This window comes from Schistocerca piceifrons, chromosome 1 (genome assembly GCF_021461385.2).
Source record: "Schistocerca piceifrons isolate TAMUIC-IGC-003096 chromosome 1, iqSchPice1.1, whole genome shotgun sequence".
Taxonomy (NCBI): Eukaryota; Metazoa; Arthropoda; class Insecta; order Orthoptera; family Acrididae; genus Schistocerca; species Schistocerca piceifrons.
This window is the reverse complement of record NC_060138.1, coordinates 805249025-805268337: the sequence shown is the minus strand read 5'-3', so window position 1 is coordinate 805268337 and position 19313 is coordinate 805249025. Positions and strand designations below refer to the sequence as shown.

Sequence of the window (19313 nt, the reverse complement as noted above, 5' to 3'; positions counted from 1 at the left end):
AAAGTCTGTAACATTATCAGGGAATCGCCCAGTATATATACAGGGTGGTCCATTGATAGTGACCGTGCCAAATATCTCAAGAAATAAGCATCAAATGAAAAAACTATAAACAACGAAACTTATCTAGCTTGAAAGGGGAAACCAGATGGCGCTATGGTTGGCCCACTAGATGGCGCTGCCAGAGGTCAAACGGATATCAACTGCGTTTTTTAAAATAGGAACCCCCATTTTTTGTTACATATTCGTGTAGTACCAAAAGAAATATGAATGTTTTAGTTGGATCACTTTTTTCGCCTTGTGATAGATGGCGCTGTAATAGTCACAAACGTATAAGTACGTGGTATCACGTAACATTCCGTCAGTGGGGACGTTATTTGCTTCGTGATACATTACCCGTTTTAAAATGGACCGTTTACCAATTCACCAATAGCGGTAACGTAAACTGGCAGAACATGCACTATTGGTCAACGGAAAATCCACGATGGCTGCGACAAGTGGAACATCAGCGACCTTGGCGGGTTAATGTATGGTGCAGCATTATGGGAGGAAGGATAATTGGCCCCCATTTTATCGATGGCAATCTAAATGGTGCAATGTATGCTGATTTCCTACGTAATGTTCTACCGATGTTACTACAAGATGTTTCACTGCATGACAGAATTGCGATGTACTTGCAACATGATGGATGTCCGGCACATAGCTCGCGTGCGGTTGAAGCGGTATTGGATTGGTCGTCGAAGCACCATACCATGGCCCGCACGTTCACCGGATCTGTCGTTACCGGATTTCTCTCTGTGGGGAAAGTTGAAGGATATTTGCTATCGTGATCCACCGACAACGCCCGACAACATGCGTCAGCGCATTGTCAATGCATGTGCGAACATTACGGAAGGCGAACTACTCGCTGTTCAGAGGAATGTCGTTACACGTATTGCCAAATGTATTGAGGTTGACGGTCATCATTTTGAGCATTTATTGCATTAATGTGGTATTTACAGGTAATCACGCTGTAACAGCATGCGTTCTCAGAAATGGTAAGTTCACAGAGGTACATGTATCACATTGGAACAACCGAAATAAAATGTTCAAACGTATTTTTTTTTCCTTTATTGATTTTCAATTCCCCCCGAAGGGGGCGGGCTGGCAGCAGCTTAGTACGCTGCTCTACAGCCTACAGACTTTTATTTTAAAAAACGGAAGAAGAAAAGAAACAAGAAAAACAGGCGATAAAACGGTGACGTCAAGTGTAAAATGGCAGAAAAATGCGGAAAGTTAAAACAGAAAGCAAAAGGGGTTGGCAACGTTAATAAAAGACACATGAATCAGACAAGTAACATAGTACACACACAATTAAAAAAACACGGCGACAGTCTGGTTTCTGTTCGCAAGAGATAAGGCACACCCAGTGACAGTATGATGGCCGTTCGCAACACTTCCCAAAAACACAACACGGATCACTCACTGTAAAACACTCACTGTAGAACACTCAATGTAGAACACTGCACGAAAGTGGCGGCACAAAGATGACACTCCCGAGCCAAAAGCAGATGGGTGGCGGGGGGGGACCTGGAGGAGGGGGAAGAACAAGGAGGGAGGAAGGAAAAAAACGAAAAAGGGGGGGCAGAACCAAGGAGGGAGAGGACTAATAAAGGGCGAGAAGGGCAGACGCGAGAGGGAATGAGAGGAGGCAGAGGAGGGAAATGTAAAAGGACTCGGGGGAGAGAAGGGGGCAAAGAGAGGGGAGGTGGGGAAGAAAGAGGATGGAAGTGGGGGAGAGGGAGCCCGGGAAAAGGACAGAGGAAAGGAGGGGGAGTGAGGATCAGAGTTGATAGGAGGGGTAAATGGAGGGAGAGAGGGCATCATCCGGGAAGGGGAGTTGATGGAAGCCACCTTGGGAAAGGAGATGTAGGGTGTAGAGATGGAGGGTAGGGGGGACACAACAGTGAAGACGTGGCAGGGGGCGGGGATGGGAGAGGAGAGGAGCAACCAGGGGGTGAGGGGGTTCAAGGCGGCGGGAGTTGTAGAGGATGCAGATATGTGCGAGGAATAGGAGCAGATGGGGGAAATAGTATGAAGGCTTTCACAACCGGATGACATATCTTCTGGTAAACCTTCCGGGATGTAAGGTCGTGGTCCATGAAACTCTTCAGCTCCTAACGTTTCGTCCAGAGCTGCGCTGGACATCTTCAGAGGGATGTTTCTCCTCCGGTGAGTCTTGTCGGCAAGACTCACCGGAGGAGAAACACCCCTCTGAAGATGTCCAGCGCAGCTCTGGACGAAACGTTAGGAGCTGAAGAGTTTCATGGACCACGACCTTACATCGCGGAAGGTTTACCAGAAGAGATGGGGGAAAGATATGAGATCATAGAGGATCCACGTGGGGGACAGGAGGCATATACGGAAGGCGAGGCGGAGTGCATGATGCTCAAGGATCTGGAGGGACCTATAGAATTTTGGGGGGGGGGGGGGGGGGGGGGGCAGATATCCAGGCAGGATTGGCATAACAGAGGATGTGATTCAAACGTACATACGTTCTATATTTTAATTTAAAAAACCTACCTGTTATCAACTGTCCATCTAAAATTGTGAGCCATATGTTTGTGACTATTACAGTGCCGTCTATCACAAAGCGAAAAAAGTGGTCCAACTAAAACATTCATATTTCTTTACGTACTATACGAATATGTAATAAAAATTTGGGTTCCTATATTTAAAAAAACGCAATTGATATCCGTTTGACCTATGGCAGCGCCATCTGGCGGGCCAACCATAGCACCATCTGGTTTCCCCCTTCAAGCTAGACAAGTTTCGTTCTTTGTAATTTTTTCATTTGCCGCTTATTTCGTGAGATATTTGGAGCGGTCACGATCAGTGGACCACCCTGTATAAATTTACAGGCGACGGCGCCAATAGTTTTGACGGTCCGTAGCGTCGTTGGATGACGTTGCCGGACATGAGTTCCTACGTAAAACTTGATCTATTAAGTCGACTCTAGAACCTCTGGAAATGTGTAATATTAATTGTGAAACGCCCTGTATATCAATCGCAATTCAGAATGTTTTCGAGAAATGCGTAAGCAGGTATGGTACTGTATTTTCGCGAGAAGAAATGGTACACAAAAATACTGTGATGGTCCGAACAGGGAACCACATTCTGTCAAGGTTAAGCGCTGTGGTTTCAGCATCCGCGCTCTCCGCGGAGAAAGAGGTGGCAGGGCCTGTGCTGTCCTGTGAGGCTTCTGTCCACTTCTTGTTTTGTGTCTGAAAAAATTGCAGAGGCGTAATAGACTGGAACTGGCGACAGGGCGAAAGAGGGGGAGGGAGAGGGGGGTTTGGAGACCGCCAGTGCAGCGTAATTTGGGGATCTCCAGCCGTGGCTCCCGCGTAACTGGCTGACGTAACTCTGGGGCAGGTTGCACTACGTCCGTCTTTTGCAGACAGCGGCGGGAAATTGCGCCCGCGCCTGGGAAGGGTAAAAACCACTGCGGAGAACGCTGATCGGATCTAGTTTACCGGCCTCGCCGTAGGAGAGGGGGGTCGTGCGTGCCGGCGCTCAGTCGTATATATAACTGGGTGAGCGCGCCGGCGTCGTAGACAGCACGGAGCCGGTCCGCAGTAGGTCCACTTCACAACAGCAGCTCGCGCGCCAGAGCCACTCTCGCTGACCATGGGGCTCTCCGAGCTGCCGCACACGCGGGAAGAGATCATCGATGACGTAAGTTAAAACTACATTACGAGGTGCTCCCATCAAACACCAGTAGTTCGCCTAGTGTCTTCCAAACGATGCCCACAGCTACTCCTGGAAAGATAGTATAGAGAACGCTCTGAAGGCACGATCTACTTCAGTATTCCGGAAGCCATCGTACTGTGTTTAATAGAGTGTAGACCAGTATCATTTTCTTCTGTGTTTATTACAAAAAAAAAATGGTTCAAATGGTTCTGAGCACTATGGGACTTAACATCTTAGGTCATCAGTCCCCTAGAACTTAGAACTAATTAGACCTAACTAACCTAAGGACATCACACACATCCATGCCCGAGGCAGGATTCGAACCTGCGACCGTAGCAGTCGCGCAGTTCCGGACTGAGCGCCTAGAACCACCAGACCACCGCGGCCGGCTGTGTTTATTACATCCAACGGTCGTCGGTATCCAACTACAGCTCCGAGTTGCTTTTTATTTGCTCTCGTGGTCATTACTTGAGATGCTACCGAAAATAATTCAGTTGTACTGGAACGTGGGATCTTACAGTTTTGAGAGAAAGGTTCTCCACTATTCACAATTTCTTTCTAGTAGTGTCTATTTGTGAGGCTCTAGGACAGTCTAAACAAACTCGTGATGAATAGCGCAATCCTTACATGAATCATCCCCATCTCATTTGTTAATTCAACTTCATAAGGGTCCAAGATGGACAAAGAATATTGATATCTTGGGCAGACGAGTTTTTGTATAGTACGTCAGGGGAAGACTTTCTGCTTCTTCATGAAATTATGATGGGAAATTTGAAATTTTCCAGACGAAATTAATCACATATGTTTGGCAAGGTTTCTTCAAACTAAAGACCGATGTATATAATAAAGTCATAACTTTCGTGTCCCGTAGTAATTTTTTGGCACAGGTTAGACTACTAGACAGCCAACCCTGAAGGCCGGAGTAAAATTGCAATATAAATTTGGTAACATCTGCAATTTTATTACTTTTTTATCGCCAAGTAATACAAAGTAAAAGTTTGTATTGCAATTACCGACCGTTCTACGGCTAACATATACTGTTTTGAGCACAGTCGCTACACATTATCTGCTTCCTCTGTGTGTATTTGTGCAGCCACTTCTTACAGTGAATGCACTGAATCCGGTTCACATACGGTCCGCTTTTTTCATAGTAGTTCATTTCACATACAATACAGTCGTCTTCGGTAGTCGATTTTTTTAAAAAAAAATTCTATGTGTGGTTTAGTGACTGGAGAACGTTTTTTGGGTCAGTCCTTTTCTGTTGTGCTGCTTTTAAACTTTGTAGGGTTTCCTGGTCTGTCAACACCGATGCCATTTTATTCCTCCTTTTCCCCGGTATTTCAAAGACTGGTATCGGTGCAACCTCTTGAAACGAGGTACAGGTTCCTGCTATAGCCGTAACACTTTTGGATGCAATTTCTGCGCTTACAGATTCATTAGGAGAGTTGGATTCGGAGTTGCCAGATCCACCAAGAATGTTAGTTCCAACAGGACGCGTCTTCGTAATCTCAAGGCATCATCTGCACATAAATAAATGAACAAAATAGGTACACGAGTGTCCATCTTTCCCCAAAGAAAATATGGCATCTTACCCAGGTATCAGGATGAAATACGTATTCCAGTATGACAGCGAACTGGACGTAACTGGACGCACACGTTTTTAAGTATTCTTGCGATTATTTTACAGCGTAAATATTAATACATAGTGCAGTTTTTTGTCTCCCAAAGAGGAAAAATATCCATTACAACAGCACCTACCGCATGTCTCTCGAGACTTCGACTCTAGGAAGCAGTGAACAACTGGGTTCTCAGCTCTCTTGAGACAGTGAAGTAACAGCAGAAAATAGGCATCATTGCCCGATTACCATCTCCCCCTGATTCACTCTAAATTATCACCTTCATAGGTGAATGATACAATCTTTAAGACTTTTCTGGTGTATCTCATTGTCATTTGTATTTCGTCATTTCGCATAATCTTTCGTGAAAAATATAATCTGTATAGATGTTGTGTGCTGCGCTTTTGACCCGAAATAAAAAAATCATCTTCAGATGTTTGACAATTTGATGGGGCCCACTGACTAATCGTGGATTACATAATCAACCAATATGTGGTCTTTTCGTCTATTTGTGTACAATAGATTTACTTATGTTGATGGGCAGCTACCAGTCGCTGGCCAGTGTGGCCGAGCGGTTCTAGGCGCCTCAGTCTGGAACCGCGCGACCGCTACGGTCGCAGGTTCGAATCCTGCCTCGGGCATGGATGTGTGTGATGTCCTTAGGTTAGTTAGGTTTAAGTAGTTCTAAGTTCTAGGGGACTGATGACCTCAGATGTTAAGTCTCATAGTGCTCAGAGCCATTTGAACCATTTGAGCTACCAGTCTTGGCACAAGCGCTTGTGTTCTTCAAGTTTTCCTGTTATTCGGAACAATTTGCTAATGATCTGATCTCTATATTCTTTGGAATAGTTTCAGAGAGCCACAGATATCGTCCGCGAGGTAATTTACAAATATGCGAACGTTAAAACAACTGCCACGCTTCCCGAAGGGATGGCAATAATGACTTTTATGTTTGACGCTGTCTCTCCAACAAGAATGACATACCTGTCCTGTTTAACAAGTCTTCAGTTGAACTGCGTATCTGATCCAATATTCAACAAGCACTCTTTTTGTTATCTCCCAAACGTCGAAATACATAAACACATTCGCCTATTCTAAGAGATAACTGGCGATAATGGCGTAGTACTGTAATGGTCAAATGGCTCTGAGCACTATGGGACTTAACTTCTGAAGTCATCAGTCCCCAAGAATTTAGAACTACTTAAACCTAACTAACCTAAGGACATCACACACATCCATGCCCGAGGCAGGATTCGAACCTGCGACCGTAGCGGTCGCGCGGTTCCAGACTGTAGCGCCTAGAACCGCTCGGTCACCTAGGCCGGCAGGACTGTAATACTTGCTTGCATATGTTCTGTGACCGTTGTAGACTGTAACAGCCGATTCGTATTTTCAAACACACAGGATGTTCCCTCATTCCAATGGCCTACCGTGAACTGCAGGTAGAAGATACTTTCGATACAGAATCTAACAGGTGCTCCATCAAGTACACTGACCTTTCCTCTATCAAAAGTCTTCAGTTGCTTTTCAATTTCTGATTCAATTATTTCTATAACTATTATTTTTTCGCCCTTGAGACGCTGAAAGAAGGTGGGAACCATGATGTGATTTTCTCGGCTGAACTAATTTCAGAAGACAGAATGTTGTATTTCAGCCCTCGTTTTATCATCTCCTGCTATGGTGCGATCATGATCAATTAATATCCATACACAGTCCATGAGCGCCGATTTTACGAAGTACTTAAAAGTTTTCTGGATTTCTTAATAACTCAGTAGATAGTCTCTTTATTGAACGCTTCTTGGGTCACTGTTCATACGCTTTTATGAGTTGGTTTGGTTTTTGTGGCTATATGCCGTGGCTGAATGTATCAAACTTTGCATAAATCCTGGTGTTGCAAAGACGTCCCATCCTAGGGAATCTGACCAAGTGAAGAGCCTAACTCCTGTACGCGGTTGCGAAGACCATACAGTGCATCGCTGCCATGCTGCCATGGCTTAGCTTCCGAACTTTTCACAATATTTTATGACCAGAGTACAGCACACTGTTGATGGTGAACTATCCCACAATATGCACTTTAAATTCTGCGATCGGGAATGTAGTTTTTAAAATACCTACTAACTTAGCTGACCAAGAGCCACTTTAACGAGGCAAAGGTGCGTAATTCAGTTTCCATTCGATGCTATGACTTCCTTTCGGACAGTTACAATAACTGGCATGAAAGTATTTTTGATAAGTATTTATGATGTGAAATAAGGCAAAGTGAACCGTGTTTCAGGTTCCTTGATAACCTGTTGGCGCAAACCCTCGTCTCTCTGCCTTCTCAATATATCGGTTCATTTAACAGATTGCAGAATATCAGATTGCATAGAGCTCTGTGATTTTTGACTCAGTATTCGGCTTGTGGCTGCTTCAGTACTAAGCTGTATATTGGTCTTATTCTGCAGAACAGGCTTATTTTCTTGACGAGTTTGGGTGGTGGTGGTACGGTCCTATGGGACGAAACTGCTGAGGCCATCGGTCCCTAGGCTTACACAGCACTCAGTCTAACTTAAACTAACCTACTCTAAGGACAACACACACACCCATGCCCGAGGGAGGACTCGAACCTCCGACGGGCGGAGCCGCGCGAACCGTGGCACGACGCCATTGACCGCGCGGCTCGAGTTTGGGAAAGACAAGCTTAACGTTTTTATACGTCAGCCAAGTCATTAATAGTGTCTTTCGCACTCTCTCTATAAAACGTTGACAGAAGACTCGTTATTCAACTTAGAAAGTTCGTACACAATCTGATCATAGTAAATGTGCTCCGTTATCTGTGTTGCCAATAGAGTCAAGTAACGGTCGTGTACATTTTCCTTGCGTTTGAACTCAGATAAACTCAATTTGTTTGTGCCATGACAAAAATACGTTGTGTATGTGATCAGAGATAAAGATGAGCAAACCGTAGGTTATTGTTGTTCCAGTTTGGCGTGAGAAACGCGTAAATCTGAAAGTGACATCGACTTTAGAATATAAATAACTTACTAGTGAGCTATTCATTTCACTCTTTTTCACTGCCTTATTTTATTGTACTCGGAGGTCGATTTTTAATATACAGTGCTTTACTAGGCATAGTCCCTTAAAGACAGTATGTTCTTACTATTCTCCTGCATATGTTAGTACGTGTTTATGTGTGTGTGTGTGTGTGTGTGTGTGTGTGTGTGTGTGTGTGTGTTTAGTAACGTTATTCGCGGACAAGGTTAGCGCTTAGAGACAGCATCATTCGTGTGTTACAACGCTTTGATTTAACAGGGTAAAAAATCCGCTTCAATTGCTAGTGATTTCTTGTTTAATGTAGGACTTGTTTCGAGGCCCAGAGTTTCATCTTCATCGCCAAACATTTATGTTTCCGTAATTATTTGATGGCACCTGAAGATGAAGCTGTAGGCTTCGAAACCAGTCGTGCAATAAACGAGACATTAATGGCAATTGAAGCGGATTTTTTATTCTCTTAATATGTTCTTTAGTTGCAGATGTTTGCCTGATCAAATCTTTTGATTTTATTCAGAGTCGTCATTTGATTACTGCTTTGCATGAAAAGTCTGATGAAATTGTAAAGTTTGCGGTGTGTTTTGTGTTGTAGCCGATGTTAATGACGGGAGGCAACTACATCAAGGAGGGCCTCGACTCCGCCAAGAGCATCTGCCTCATCTTCTCGCCGGGAGAAAAGGACCAGGTCGGCGGGCTCGCCAAATGCCTCAAGCTCTTCGAGGTGAGTCCTTCTCCAATTCTTTTCTTTTTTCACGTGAAGTACTTCTGATTTGCTGAGCGCGCCATATTGTAATCCGAACAAACGTTTCATTCACTATTACAAGTGCTCTTCATAAGAGTACGTCACATAATAAGGCCACTAGCTGTAGTGCCCGTAACACTGGTTCGTTTTATAAAACGTCGCAATCACAAATTCAGAAGAATTTTAAGGAAACTCAGTGCGGCCGCGAAAGCGTTCATATACAGGGTGATTCTGTGAAGATGTTACAAGCTTTCAAGGATGATGGAAAAGGGTAAATGTATCCAAAAAAAAAAAAAATGGTTCAGATGGCTCTAAGCACTATGGGACTTAACATCTGAAGCCATCAGTCCCCTAGACTTAGAACTACTTAAACGTAACTAACCTAAGGACATCACACACATCCATGCCCGTAGCAGCAGCGCGGTTCCGGACTGAAGCGCCTAGAACCGCTGGTCACGGCGGTCGGCGTTAAATGTATCAATGTGAGATAAGCGACCTTACTCGGGTAAGGCGAAAATCTACTCAAGTTCCTCCTTAGCCTCGCGCAGTCCTCAAACTAAGGGCCACAGCTACCGAACCCTGATTATGTACAGAATTCCAGCTGAATAGTCACCGGTAATATCAGATAATTTCCCCTGTTGATGGATTAGTAAGCTGCAAGAAGTAACTTAATGTCAGAGAGATCGAAAATCCTAAGTCTACGGTACAGTGATAATGAATTCCATTTACCTGCACAAGTTTCATAAGCCGCTACATTTACAACAGTTGTTCAAAATGGTGCCCCAGCGTCAATGCAGGCATGGCATCGTCGCACAGTGTTTTGTCGTATCCCTTCTAATATCCCCGGTGTCGTTTGAACAACGTAGCATGCAGCGAGAATTCTTACCAGGAGGTCCACTTCAGTCTCGACAGGCATCTCATACACCAGGCTCTTAATATGGCCGCACAAGAAGAAATCAAGTGAGACCAGGTAGGTGGACGTTCTCGTCACGAAACAGGACCTCCTCTACCTACCCCCGTTTCAGGAACTGCCTGATCCACGAACCCTCAGTTTAACCTGAAGTGGAGCTTTATCGTGTTGGAACCACATACATTGACGAATAACAAATGGGACCCGTTCCAGAGATCTGGGTAGTATGTATCTGGTAAACACTGTGTGCACTGGAGCATTTAAGCGAGTAGGAAGAAGAAACGGACCTAATATGTAATCACTGCCTGCGCCTTCCCATCCGTTGGCAGATGGCTCTTCACAGGTGTACGTGTGCATTCTCATCGCCCTAAACATGACTGCGACTATTTGGCCCTCCGTTTCTGGTGAAACAGGCTTCTACCGTGAAAAGTATATACGCAGGAAAGTGAGGATCGACTACATCTACATATCTGCATCTATATATGTACTCCGCTAGCCACCAAGCGGTGTGTGGCGGAAGGCACTATTCGCACCAAAGTCATATTCCCCTTCCCCTTCCCACTCGCGGAACGCGAGAGGAACAAGCGACTGTCCGAACGCCTCAGTACGATCACTAATTTCCCTTATATTTGAATGGTGATCATTGCGCGATATGAAAGTTGGTGGTAATAATAGATGCTCTACATCCTCGGCGAAGATCGGATTTTGGAATTTAGTGAGCAGCCCCTTCCGTTTAGCGCGTCGTCTATCTGCAAGTGTGTCCCACTTCAAACTATGAGATTTGTAAGGCTCTCGCGATGGCTAAATATACCAGTCACGAATCTTGCCGCTCTTCTTTGGACCTTCTCAATCTCTTGAATCAGACCCAACTGGTAAGGGTCCCATACAGACGAACAATACTCTAAGACAGGACGAACTAAAGTATTGTAAGCAATTTTCTTTGTTGAAGGGCCGCATCGCTTCAGGAATCTACCAATAAAGGCGCTGCACAACCATTGGCTGAAAACAACACAAGGTCAGGAGTCAGCAGAAATCAAAGCACGCACTTCCTGTGGCCGATAGAGATGTAGCTGAATTTTCCGTAATACTCGCCACACAGTACTCTGCGAAACATTTATTTCACGTGCAACTGATCGAGAGCTGATTGCAAGCGTCTCACCCACTCAGGCAAGCACTGCATCTTCAAAGTCGCGAGTCCGTGTAGTTCGTCATCCTCCCTGGTCCTTGTGCTGTGGTACCAACTGACCTGTTTCACGATATCACTGGAACAGACTTGGAAACATGGTGTGAGCAGGATGTCTTGCAGTCCGGTGTTTGGTTCTATACAAAGTTTGCGCTTCTCTGCTGCTTTCACTTGCTTGCGCGTACACGAAGATCATGTCTGCAAGTTCCGTCACCGGGTACAATTCCATTTGGTTAGGGCTGATCAATGTTATTACTTCAACTTGTAGACATGTACTGGAGTCTACTACAGTACCGACATTGTATACCAGGATTGATCATATCAGTAAAACGTACGCCACCTACAATGGATCAGTTGATCATCCCAACATCTACACATAGGTGTTCGTCAAGATTCCCCATCCCTATAATCTTAGAAAAAACAGTTCCGATACACGTCTTCTGCTGCCAGAGGTACCAGAACGATATTAGCTTATAATTTTCCACTCGATTATTTCCGAACTAGAAACAAATTACCTCTAATTGATATCTTTACCCTTCTCCATCATCCACGAAAATTTATGCCGTCATCACGGAATCACGCTGTATATCAGTTCTCGAAATTGTTTAACAACTCATTAAGTGTTGTAGAAACCGACAAGTTACTTACAGCTAACTTCAACACCCATTAATTCGAGACACACACGCTAGAAGAGACGGATAAGGTTTTCACTTAAGTTTTATTCTTTGCTGTGTCCCTAGACAACACAAATTCACCCCTCTAAACCCACAGCCGGTGATAAGAACTGTATGCGTACTATGCACAGAAAAATTGCTTATGTGTAGGCCACTCACAAACAAAATAGCAATTTATTCCCATCTATCTCCCTTGAGGAATTGCACGTTTCTGTGGGGTTTTCGACTGCTACGATGGCTTGCGATAAATTGACTTAGTCTGTTTTTTCAGTTACCATATAATCAGTAAATCACGAGGCGCAACGGCAGCTCGTATCAATCTCAAGTATCTCGTTCTTGCCTTGTATTAGCTATTCGCATCTTCATAGCAAACTAGTTTCTCGTCCGTCATTCTGGTAAGTCTCCACTGCCAGTTACATAGACACGCGAAAACATGTTTGCTCACTTTCAGTCCGTTGGGCTTCAAGGTTATGTAGTAGTGTGCTTTCCTAAAGGATGTTCTTTGCCCAATGACGGCTATCAGAACAGTTTACACTGATAGTTCGCGAACTTCATGTAGACCGCTGCTCGAGGGTCTAATAAGAATTAGCCACACTTATTCCACTTTATACACTTCCACACATTGCTTTCAGTTGTAAACACTGGCTCAGTTAAACGTAGTTCAGCATTTCTCAGTGAACACGAACAGCACTTGGGCAACATTTTCTTAAAGATAACACAGAAAATTTGTGCACTGAAATGAAACTTCCTGGCAGATTGAAACTGTGTGCTGGACCGAGACTCGAAATTGGGACCTTTGCCTTCCGCGGGCAAGTGCTCTACCATTTGAGCTACCCAAGCACGACTAACGTCCGGTCCTCATAGCATTACTTCAGCCAGACCACGTCTCCTACTATCCAAACTTCACAGAAGCTCTCCTGCGAACTTTGCAGAACTAGCACTACTGGAAGAAAGGATATTGCGGAGACATGTCTTAGCCACAGACTGGGGGATGTTTCCAGAATGAGATTTTCACTCTGCAGCGGAGTGAAAAACTCATTCTGGAATTTCTGCACTATTCTGCAGGCTCCATTTACAACTACCCTCCAACATAAATTCATATCTTCCCGTTTCATGGCACGCGAATTGCCACTGAACCACTAAGCCCGCCGACAACAATTTTTTGTTGTGGTTTGATGCAGCTCTCCATGCTATTCTATCCTATGCAAGCTTCTTTATCTACGAGTAACTATTGCACCCTACATCCTTCTGAATCTGTTAAGCGTATTTATCTCTTGGTCCCCTTCTACGATTTTTACCCTCCACGTGACCTCCAATACTAAGATGGAGATCGCTTGATGCCTCAGAACACGTCTTACCGACCAATCCCTTCTTCTGGTCAAGTTGTGCCACAAATTCCTCTTCTCCTCAATTCTATTCAGTACCTCCTCATTAGTTACGTTATATATCCATCTAATCTTCAGCATTCTTTTGTAGCACCATATTTCGAAAGCTTCTATTCTCTTCATGTCTAAACTATTTATCGTCCATGTTTCACATCCATCGTTGGCTACACTCCATGAAAATACTTTTAGATAAGACTTCCTGACACTTAAATCTGTACTCGATGTTAACAAATTTCTCCTCTTCAGAAACGCTTTTCTTGTCATTGCCAGTCTACATTTTATATCCTCTCTACTTCGACCATCATCAGTTATTTTGCTCCCCAAATAGCAAAACTCATCTGCTACTTCAAGTGTCTCATTTCCTAATCTAATTGCCTGGGCATCACCTGATTTAATTGGACTACATTCAATTATCCCCGTTTTGCTTTTGTTGATGTTCGTCTTACACCCTCCTTTCAGACACTGTACATTCCGCTGAACTGCTCTTCCAGGTCCTTTTCTGTCTCTGACAGAATTACGAAGTCATCGGCAAACCGCAAAGTTTTTATTTCTTCTCCATGGATTTTAATTCCTACTCCAAATTTTTCTTTTGTTTCCTTTACTGCTTGTTCAATATACAGATTGAATAACATTGGAGAGAGGCTACAGCCCTCTCTCACTCCCTTGTCAACCACTGCTTCCCTGTTATAACTGCCATCAGGTTTCTGTATAAATTGTAAATAGCCTTTCGCTCCCTGTATTTGACCCCTGCCACCTTCAGAATTTGAAAGAGAGTATTCCAGTCGACATTGTCATGAGCTTTCTCTAAGTATACAAGCGCTAGAAACGAAGGTTTGCCTTTCCTTAGTCTATCTTCTAAGATAAGTCGTAGAGTCAGTATTGCCTTACGTGTTCCAATATTTCTGCGGAATTCAAACTGATCTTCCCCGAGGTCAGCTTCTACCAGTTTTTCCATTCGTCTGTAAAGAATTCGCGTTAGTATTTTGCAACAGTGACTTATTAAACTGATAGTTCGGTATAATTTTCACATCTGTCAACACCTGCGTTCTTTGGGATTGAAATTATTATATTCTTCTTGAGGTCTGAGGGTATTTCGCCTGTCTTATACGTCTTGCTCATAAGATGGTAGAGTTTTGTCAGGACTGGCTCTCCCAAGACTATCAGTTGTTCAAATGGAATGTTTTCTATTCCCAGGGCCTTGTTTCGACTTAGGTCTTTCCGTGCTCTGTCGAATTCTTCACGCAGTATCATATCTCCCATTTCATCTTCATCTACATCCTCTTCCAGTTCCATAATATTGTCCTCAAGTACATCGCCCTTGTATAGACCCTCTATATACTCCTTTCACCTTTCTGCTTTCCCTTCTTTGCTCAGAACTGGGTTTCCATCTGAGCTCTTGATATTCATACAAGTCGTTCTCTTATCTCCAAAGGTCTCTTTAATTTTCCTGTAGGCGGTATCTATCTTACCCCTAGTGAGATAGGCCTCTACATCCTTACATTTGTCCTCTAGCCATCCCTGCTTAGCCATTTTGCACTTCCTGTCGATCTCATTTTTGAGACGTTTGTATTCCTTTTTGCCTGCTTCATTTACTGCATTTTTATATTTTCTCCTTTCATCAATTAAATTCAATATTTCTTCTGTTACCCAAGGATTTCTACTAGCCCTTGTCTTTTTACCTACTTGATCCTCTGCTGCCTTCACTACTTCATCCCTCAAAGCTACCCATTCTTCTTCTACTCTATTTATTTCCCCCATTATTGTCAATTGCTCCCTTATGCTCTCCCTGAATCTCTGTACAACCTCTGGTCCTTTTAGTTTATACAGGTCCCATCTCCTTAAATTCCCACCTTTTTGCAGTTTCTTCAGTTTTAATCTACAGGTCATAACCAATAGATTGTGGTCAGAGTCCCCATCTGCCCCTGGAAATGTCTTACAATTTAAAACCTGGTTCCTAAATCTCTGTCTTACCATTATATAATCTATCTGATACCTTTTAGTATCTCCAGGGTTCTTCCATGTATACAACCTTCTTTCATTATTCTTAAACCAAGTGTTAGTTGTGATTATGTTGTGCTCTGTGCAAAATTCTACCAGGCGGCTTCCTCTTTCATTTCTGTCCCCCATTCCATATTCACCTACTGTTTCCTTCTCTCCCTTTTCCTACACTCGAATTCCAGTCACCCACGACTATTAAATTTTCGTCTCCCTTCACAATCTGAATAATTTCTTTTATTTCATCATACATTTCTTCAATTTCTTCGTCATCTGCAGAGCTAGTTGGCATATAAACTTGTACTACTGTAGTAGGTGTGGGCTTCGTGTCTATCTTGGCCACAATAATGCGTTCACTATGCTGTTTGTAGTAGCTTACCCGCATTCCTATTTTCCTATTCATTATTAAACCTACTCCAGCATTACCCCTATTTGATTTTGTGTTTATAACCCTGTAGTCACCTGACCAGAAGTCTTGTTCCTCCTGCCACCGAACTTCACTAATTCCCACTATATCTAACTTTAACCTATCCATTTCCCTTTTTAAATTTTCTAACCTACCTGCCCGATTAAGGGATCTGACATTCCACGCTCCAATCCGTAGAACGCCAGTTTTCTTTCTCCTGATAACGACATCCTCTTGAGTAGTCCCCGCCCGGAGATCCGAATGGGGGACTATTTTACCTCCGGAATATTTTACCCAAGAGGACGCCATCATCATGTAATCATACAGTAAAGCTGCATGCCCTCGGGAAAAATTACGGCTGTAGTTTCCCCTTGCTTTCAGCCGTTCGCAGTACCAGCACAGCAAGGCCGTTTTGGTTATTGTTACAAGGCCAGATCAGTCAATCATCCAGACTGTTGCCCCTGCAACTACTGAAAAGGCTGCTGCCCCTCTTCAGGAACCACACGTTTGTCTGGCCTCTCAACAGATACCCCTCCGTTGTGGTTGCACCTACGGTACGGCTATCTGTATTGCTGAGGCACGCAAGCCTCCCCACCAACGGCAAGGTCCATGGTTCATGGGGGGAGGTGAGTAAGAGTATCAAGTTGAAATTTATGTCACGCACGTAGGTCTATCGTCCCTTCTTAGGATAAAAACGTAAGCTTCTAAGTCAATGTAACAAAAAGATAGGGACATTTATTTCAGACATTTGGTACTCGTAAACTCATTCATCAAAACCTATAGGGTACTTCTCGTTGACCTAGTACCATGAAAGTGGGCAAGAAGCAAGATTTCTCAGTATAAGTAAAGGAAATACTCAGAAAGTCGTTAGTTTGTAAGCTTATCGCATAAAACATATTTCTTTTGTCATTTGTATCCGACTTCAAATTCAAAATTAAAATATTCTCCAAAGCCTTCTAATTCCCGGAACCGATATCTTGCCCTCATCAGTGTAAGTAGCAGACAAAAATGGTCAAGATTCTCGATTCTCAGGATGGATGAATTGTGTATATAGATAATTAAGTTCGTAAGGAACTATCAGAGAGCGATTCCTACTCGTGCCTGGCTTTTTTTCTTTTACGTAGCCAATGATGCCAATATTTTACATTTCTAGCGAGAGCTTGTGTTCCGGAAAAACTATTACAGAATTGAACCCTCTGTTCCAAATTTTCATGCTTTTCGTGTGAAAAAGGGTTTAAAATGTGAATTTCTGGAAGCTGCTCATCTTTGAGAATGTACATCGCTGTGATTTTGGATCTAAATCTACAGCTACATATATCCCCCGTAAATTAGTCAAGGCCATCTGATGCGTCAGATGACGTCGGCTCTAACGCCAGTGACTGGTTTCATCACGTTATACAATTCAGCATCCTAATAACAGATGCATACTTAAGCTAAAACCATATTTGCTGTGTAATCACGACAGATAACGTCGCAATAAACAGCCTGAAATTGGGGATGAGGCAATTTCAGAAGACATTGGTCAACATTAAAGCAATACAACTGTAGCTGTTACGAATGGCTGTTTAGCTGAATGCGGCGATTTTCGATTCAGGTTGTAATATTTATGAAGACCTGTTCTTACTCAGACACATAGTTACGGCTTGCATAGTTATCGAGTGTTTTCCCAGCGTGAGGTGTCACAGGCATAAAGATGGCAGCGAACACACACGATGTGCTACTATTTATAAGCTACACTAGAAATTTTCCGATTCGAGATGGTTTTACAAAGAATCGGAGCACTTAAGATGGGAAACAGGTACATGCAAAGGTATTTCCAGCCTTAAGTGCATCGTAATAGAATAAAAATCTGCTTCAATTGCCAGTAATTTCTTATTTATTACACGACCGGTTTCGAAGTCTAAACCATCTTCAGGTGTCACCAAACAATTATGGAAATGGAAATGTGTCGGCTGTCGAGGCAGGCGCCCCAGTTGGTGGTCCTACGCTCCATTTCGTTTGTTTGTCGGGGTGTGACCCATCGCGGCACACTGTCCGACTACCACACAATTATGTTTCCATAATTATGTCCTGGCATTAGAAGATCAAGCTATAGGTTTCGAAACTGATGATGATATAAATGAGAAATTACTGGCAACTGAAGGGCATTTTCATTCTGTTAATGTGTTCCTCAATTGCGGCTGTTCGCCTGATGAAATATTTTGTATTAAGTGCATTGACTGTGTGTAACCATCAGGAACGGCAACATTTTTAATGTAGTTCGTAAAACAACACGAACAATAGCACATCGGATGAATTCTCTGTGATCTTATGCCTGTGGCAGTTTACATCGGATAACCACTCGAAAATAGCGATATAAGCCGCAACTAAGTCTGTGACTAAGAAGAGGTCTTAATAAATGAGAAGAAAACTGTCGCCTTCATTCAATAAATTTATAGCTGTGGTTCCCACAACGAAGAAGATGTAAGAACGACACATTCTAACAACATGTTCTGTGTCATCTGTTAGCAAGGCAAACGAAGCGCAAATAATATTTGATCAGGTGGTTCGTAATTTATTTTCATTGACGTCAGCAGCCTGTCATTCTGTAATTGTTCCTCTATCTCAGTTGGTTTCCTGGAGTTCTCATATTTCAGAAATTTATGAGAGGTGTATAATTTTAGAGGATTTCTTACATTTATTTCTCCGATTACATTATTCCTATAATTTTTGTATTTATTTAAGGGAAGTGAAATTATAATTATTAGAATTGTTATTGTTATATTACAGATCTAGTGCTTAGAAAGCCATTCACAAAATTCCTCCAAAGTTGTTTCGAATAGCCCTTTCTAGTGAAATTTTCCATTAAGTTCTCGAAATTGCCTATTAAGATTTTTGTTATTGTTTTTCGGTGTGTTTACTTTGAGAAGGATGAGTGGACTGCAGTACTGTAAACAAACGTATTTCAAGGTAGTTTCTGTTCTTATCATTATCGTGGCAGATGGCTTCTGTTCCTGTAAAAGAGAAATTGTTTCTGACTTATCGTAACAGGTGGTGAAACACCTCGACAGCATGTCATGTTTTATGCGGTAATCGTCGAAATATGAAAACAGTTGCCACAGATGTGAATCCTCTGTGTAGTCAATTAATAATGAAAGATTCACTCAGTCAACTTGAATTTTACGATCTTCCAGCTCAAGCAACGAAATTTAAATTCTGAGGACTTATTTTGCGAGGAACAGTGAACAGTGAGACATCAAATAGCGACTATACGATAATCAGAAGTGTGAATGTTGTTCAGTCAGTGATCAAGAACTTATTTTGAACTGTGGGTTCCTTTTTGAGAAACTTTTCTATGCCTCCGCTATGAGTAAATAAAAAGTGTACCGTGCACTACAGATTCAGTGCATGTTTTATAGGTGGAACGAGTGTGAATAACAACAGACCTTGACTAAATTCCTTAATAATACATCAGCGACTGTAATTTCCAGAAAATCTATTTAAAAACAGGTTTTTACTTCAATTTCGTGAAAAATAATTGGAAACATTACAGTATATTGGGAATCTTATTTTTAAGCTTACTCTAGTTTAAGCGGTTTTATCACCAACTCGTTTCACTTTATTTGTAAAGCATCGTACATGGTGGTTCAGTACGTGTTTACGT

The 19313-nt window shown here is 42.9% G+C and overlaps 1 protein-coding gene across 1 annotated transcript in view; it reads left to right on the top strand.

The window, feature by feature from the left end:
• Positions 1-3557: 3557 nt before the first annotated feature.
• LOC124713953 (protein henna) overlaps positions 3558-19313 on the top strand; it is a 40618-nt gene continuing 24862 nt past the window's right edge. Inside the window, exons 1-2 of the mRNA XM_047242985.1 lie at positions 3558-3714; positions 8968-9096. Of these exons, the coding sequence (XP_047098941.1) occupies positions 3667-3714; positions 8968-9096 (177 nt within the window). The 5' untranslated portion in view covers positions 3558-3666. The remainder of the gene's footprint in view (positions 3715-8967; positions 9097-19313) is intronic.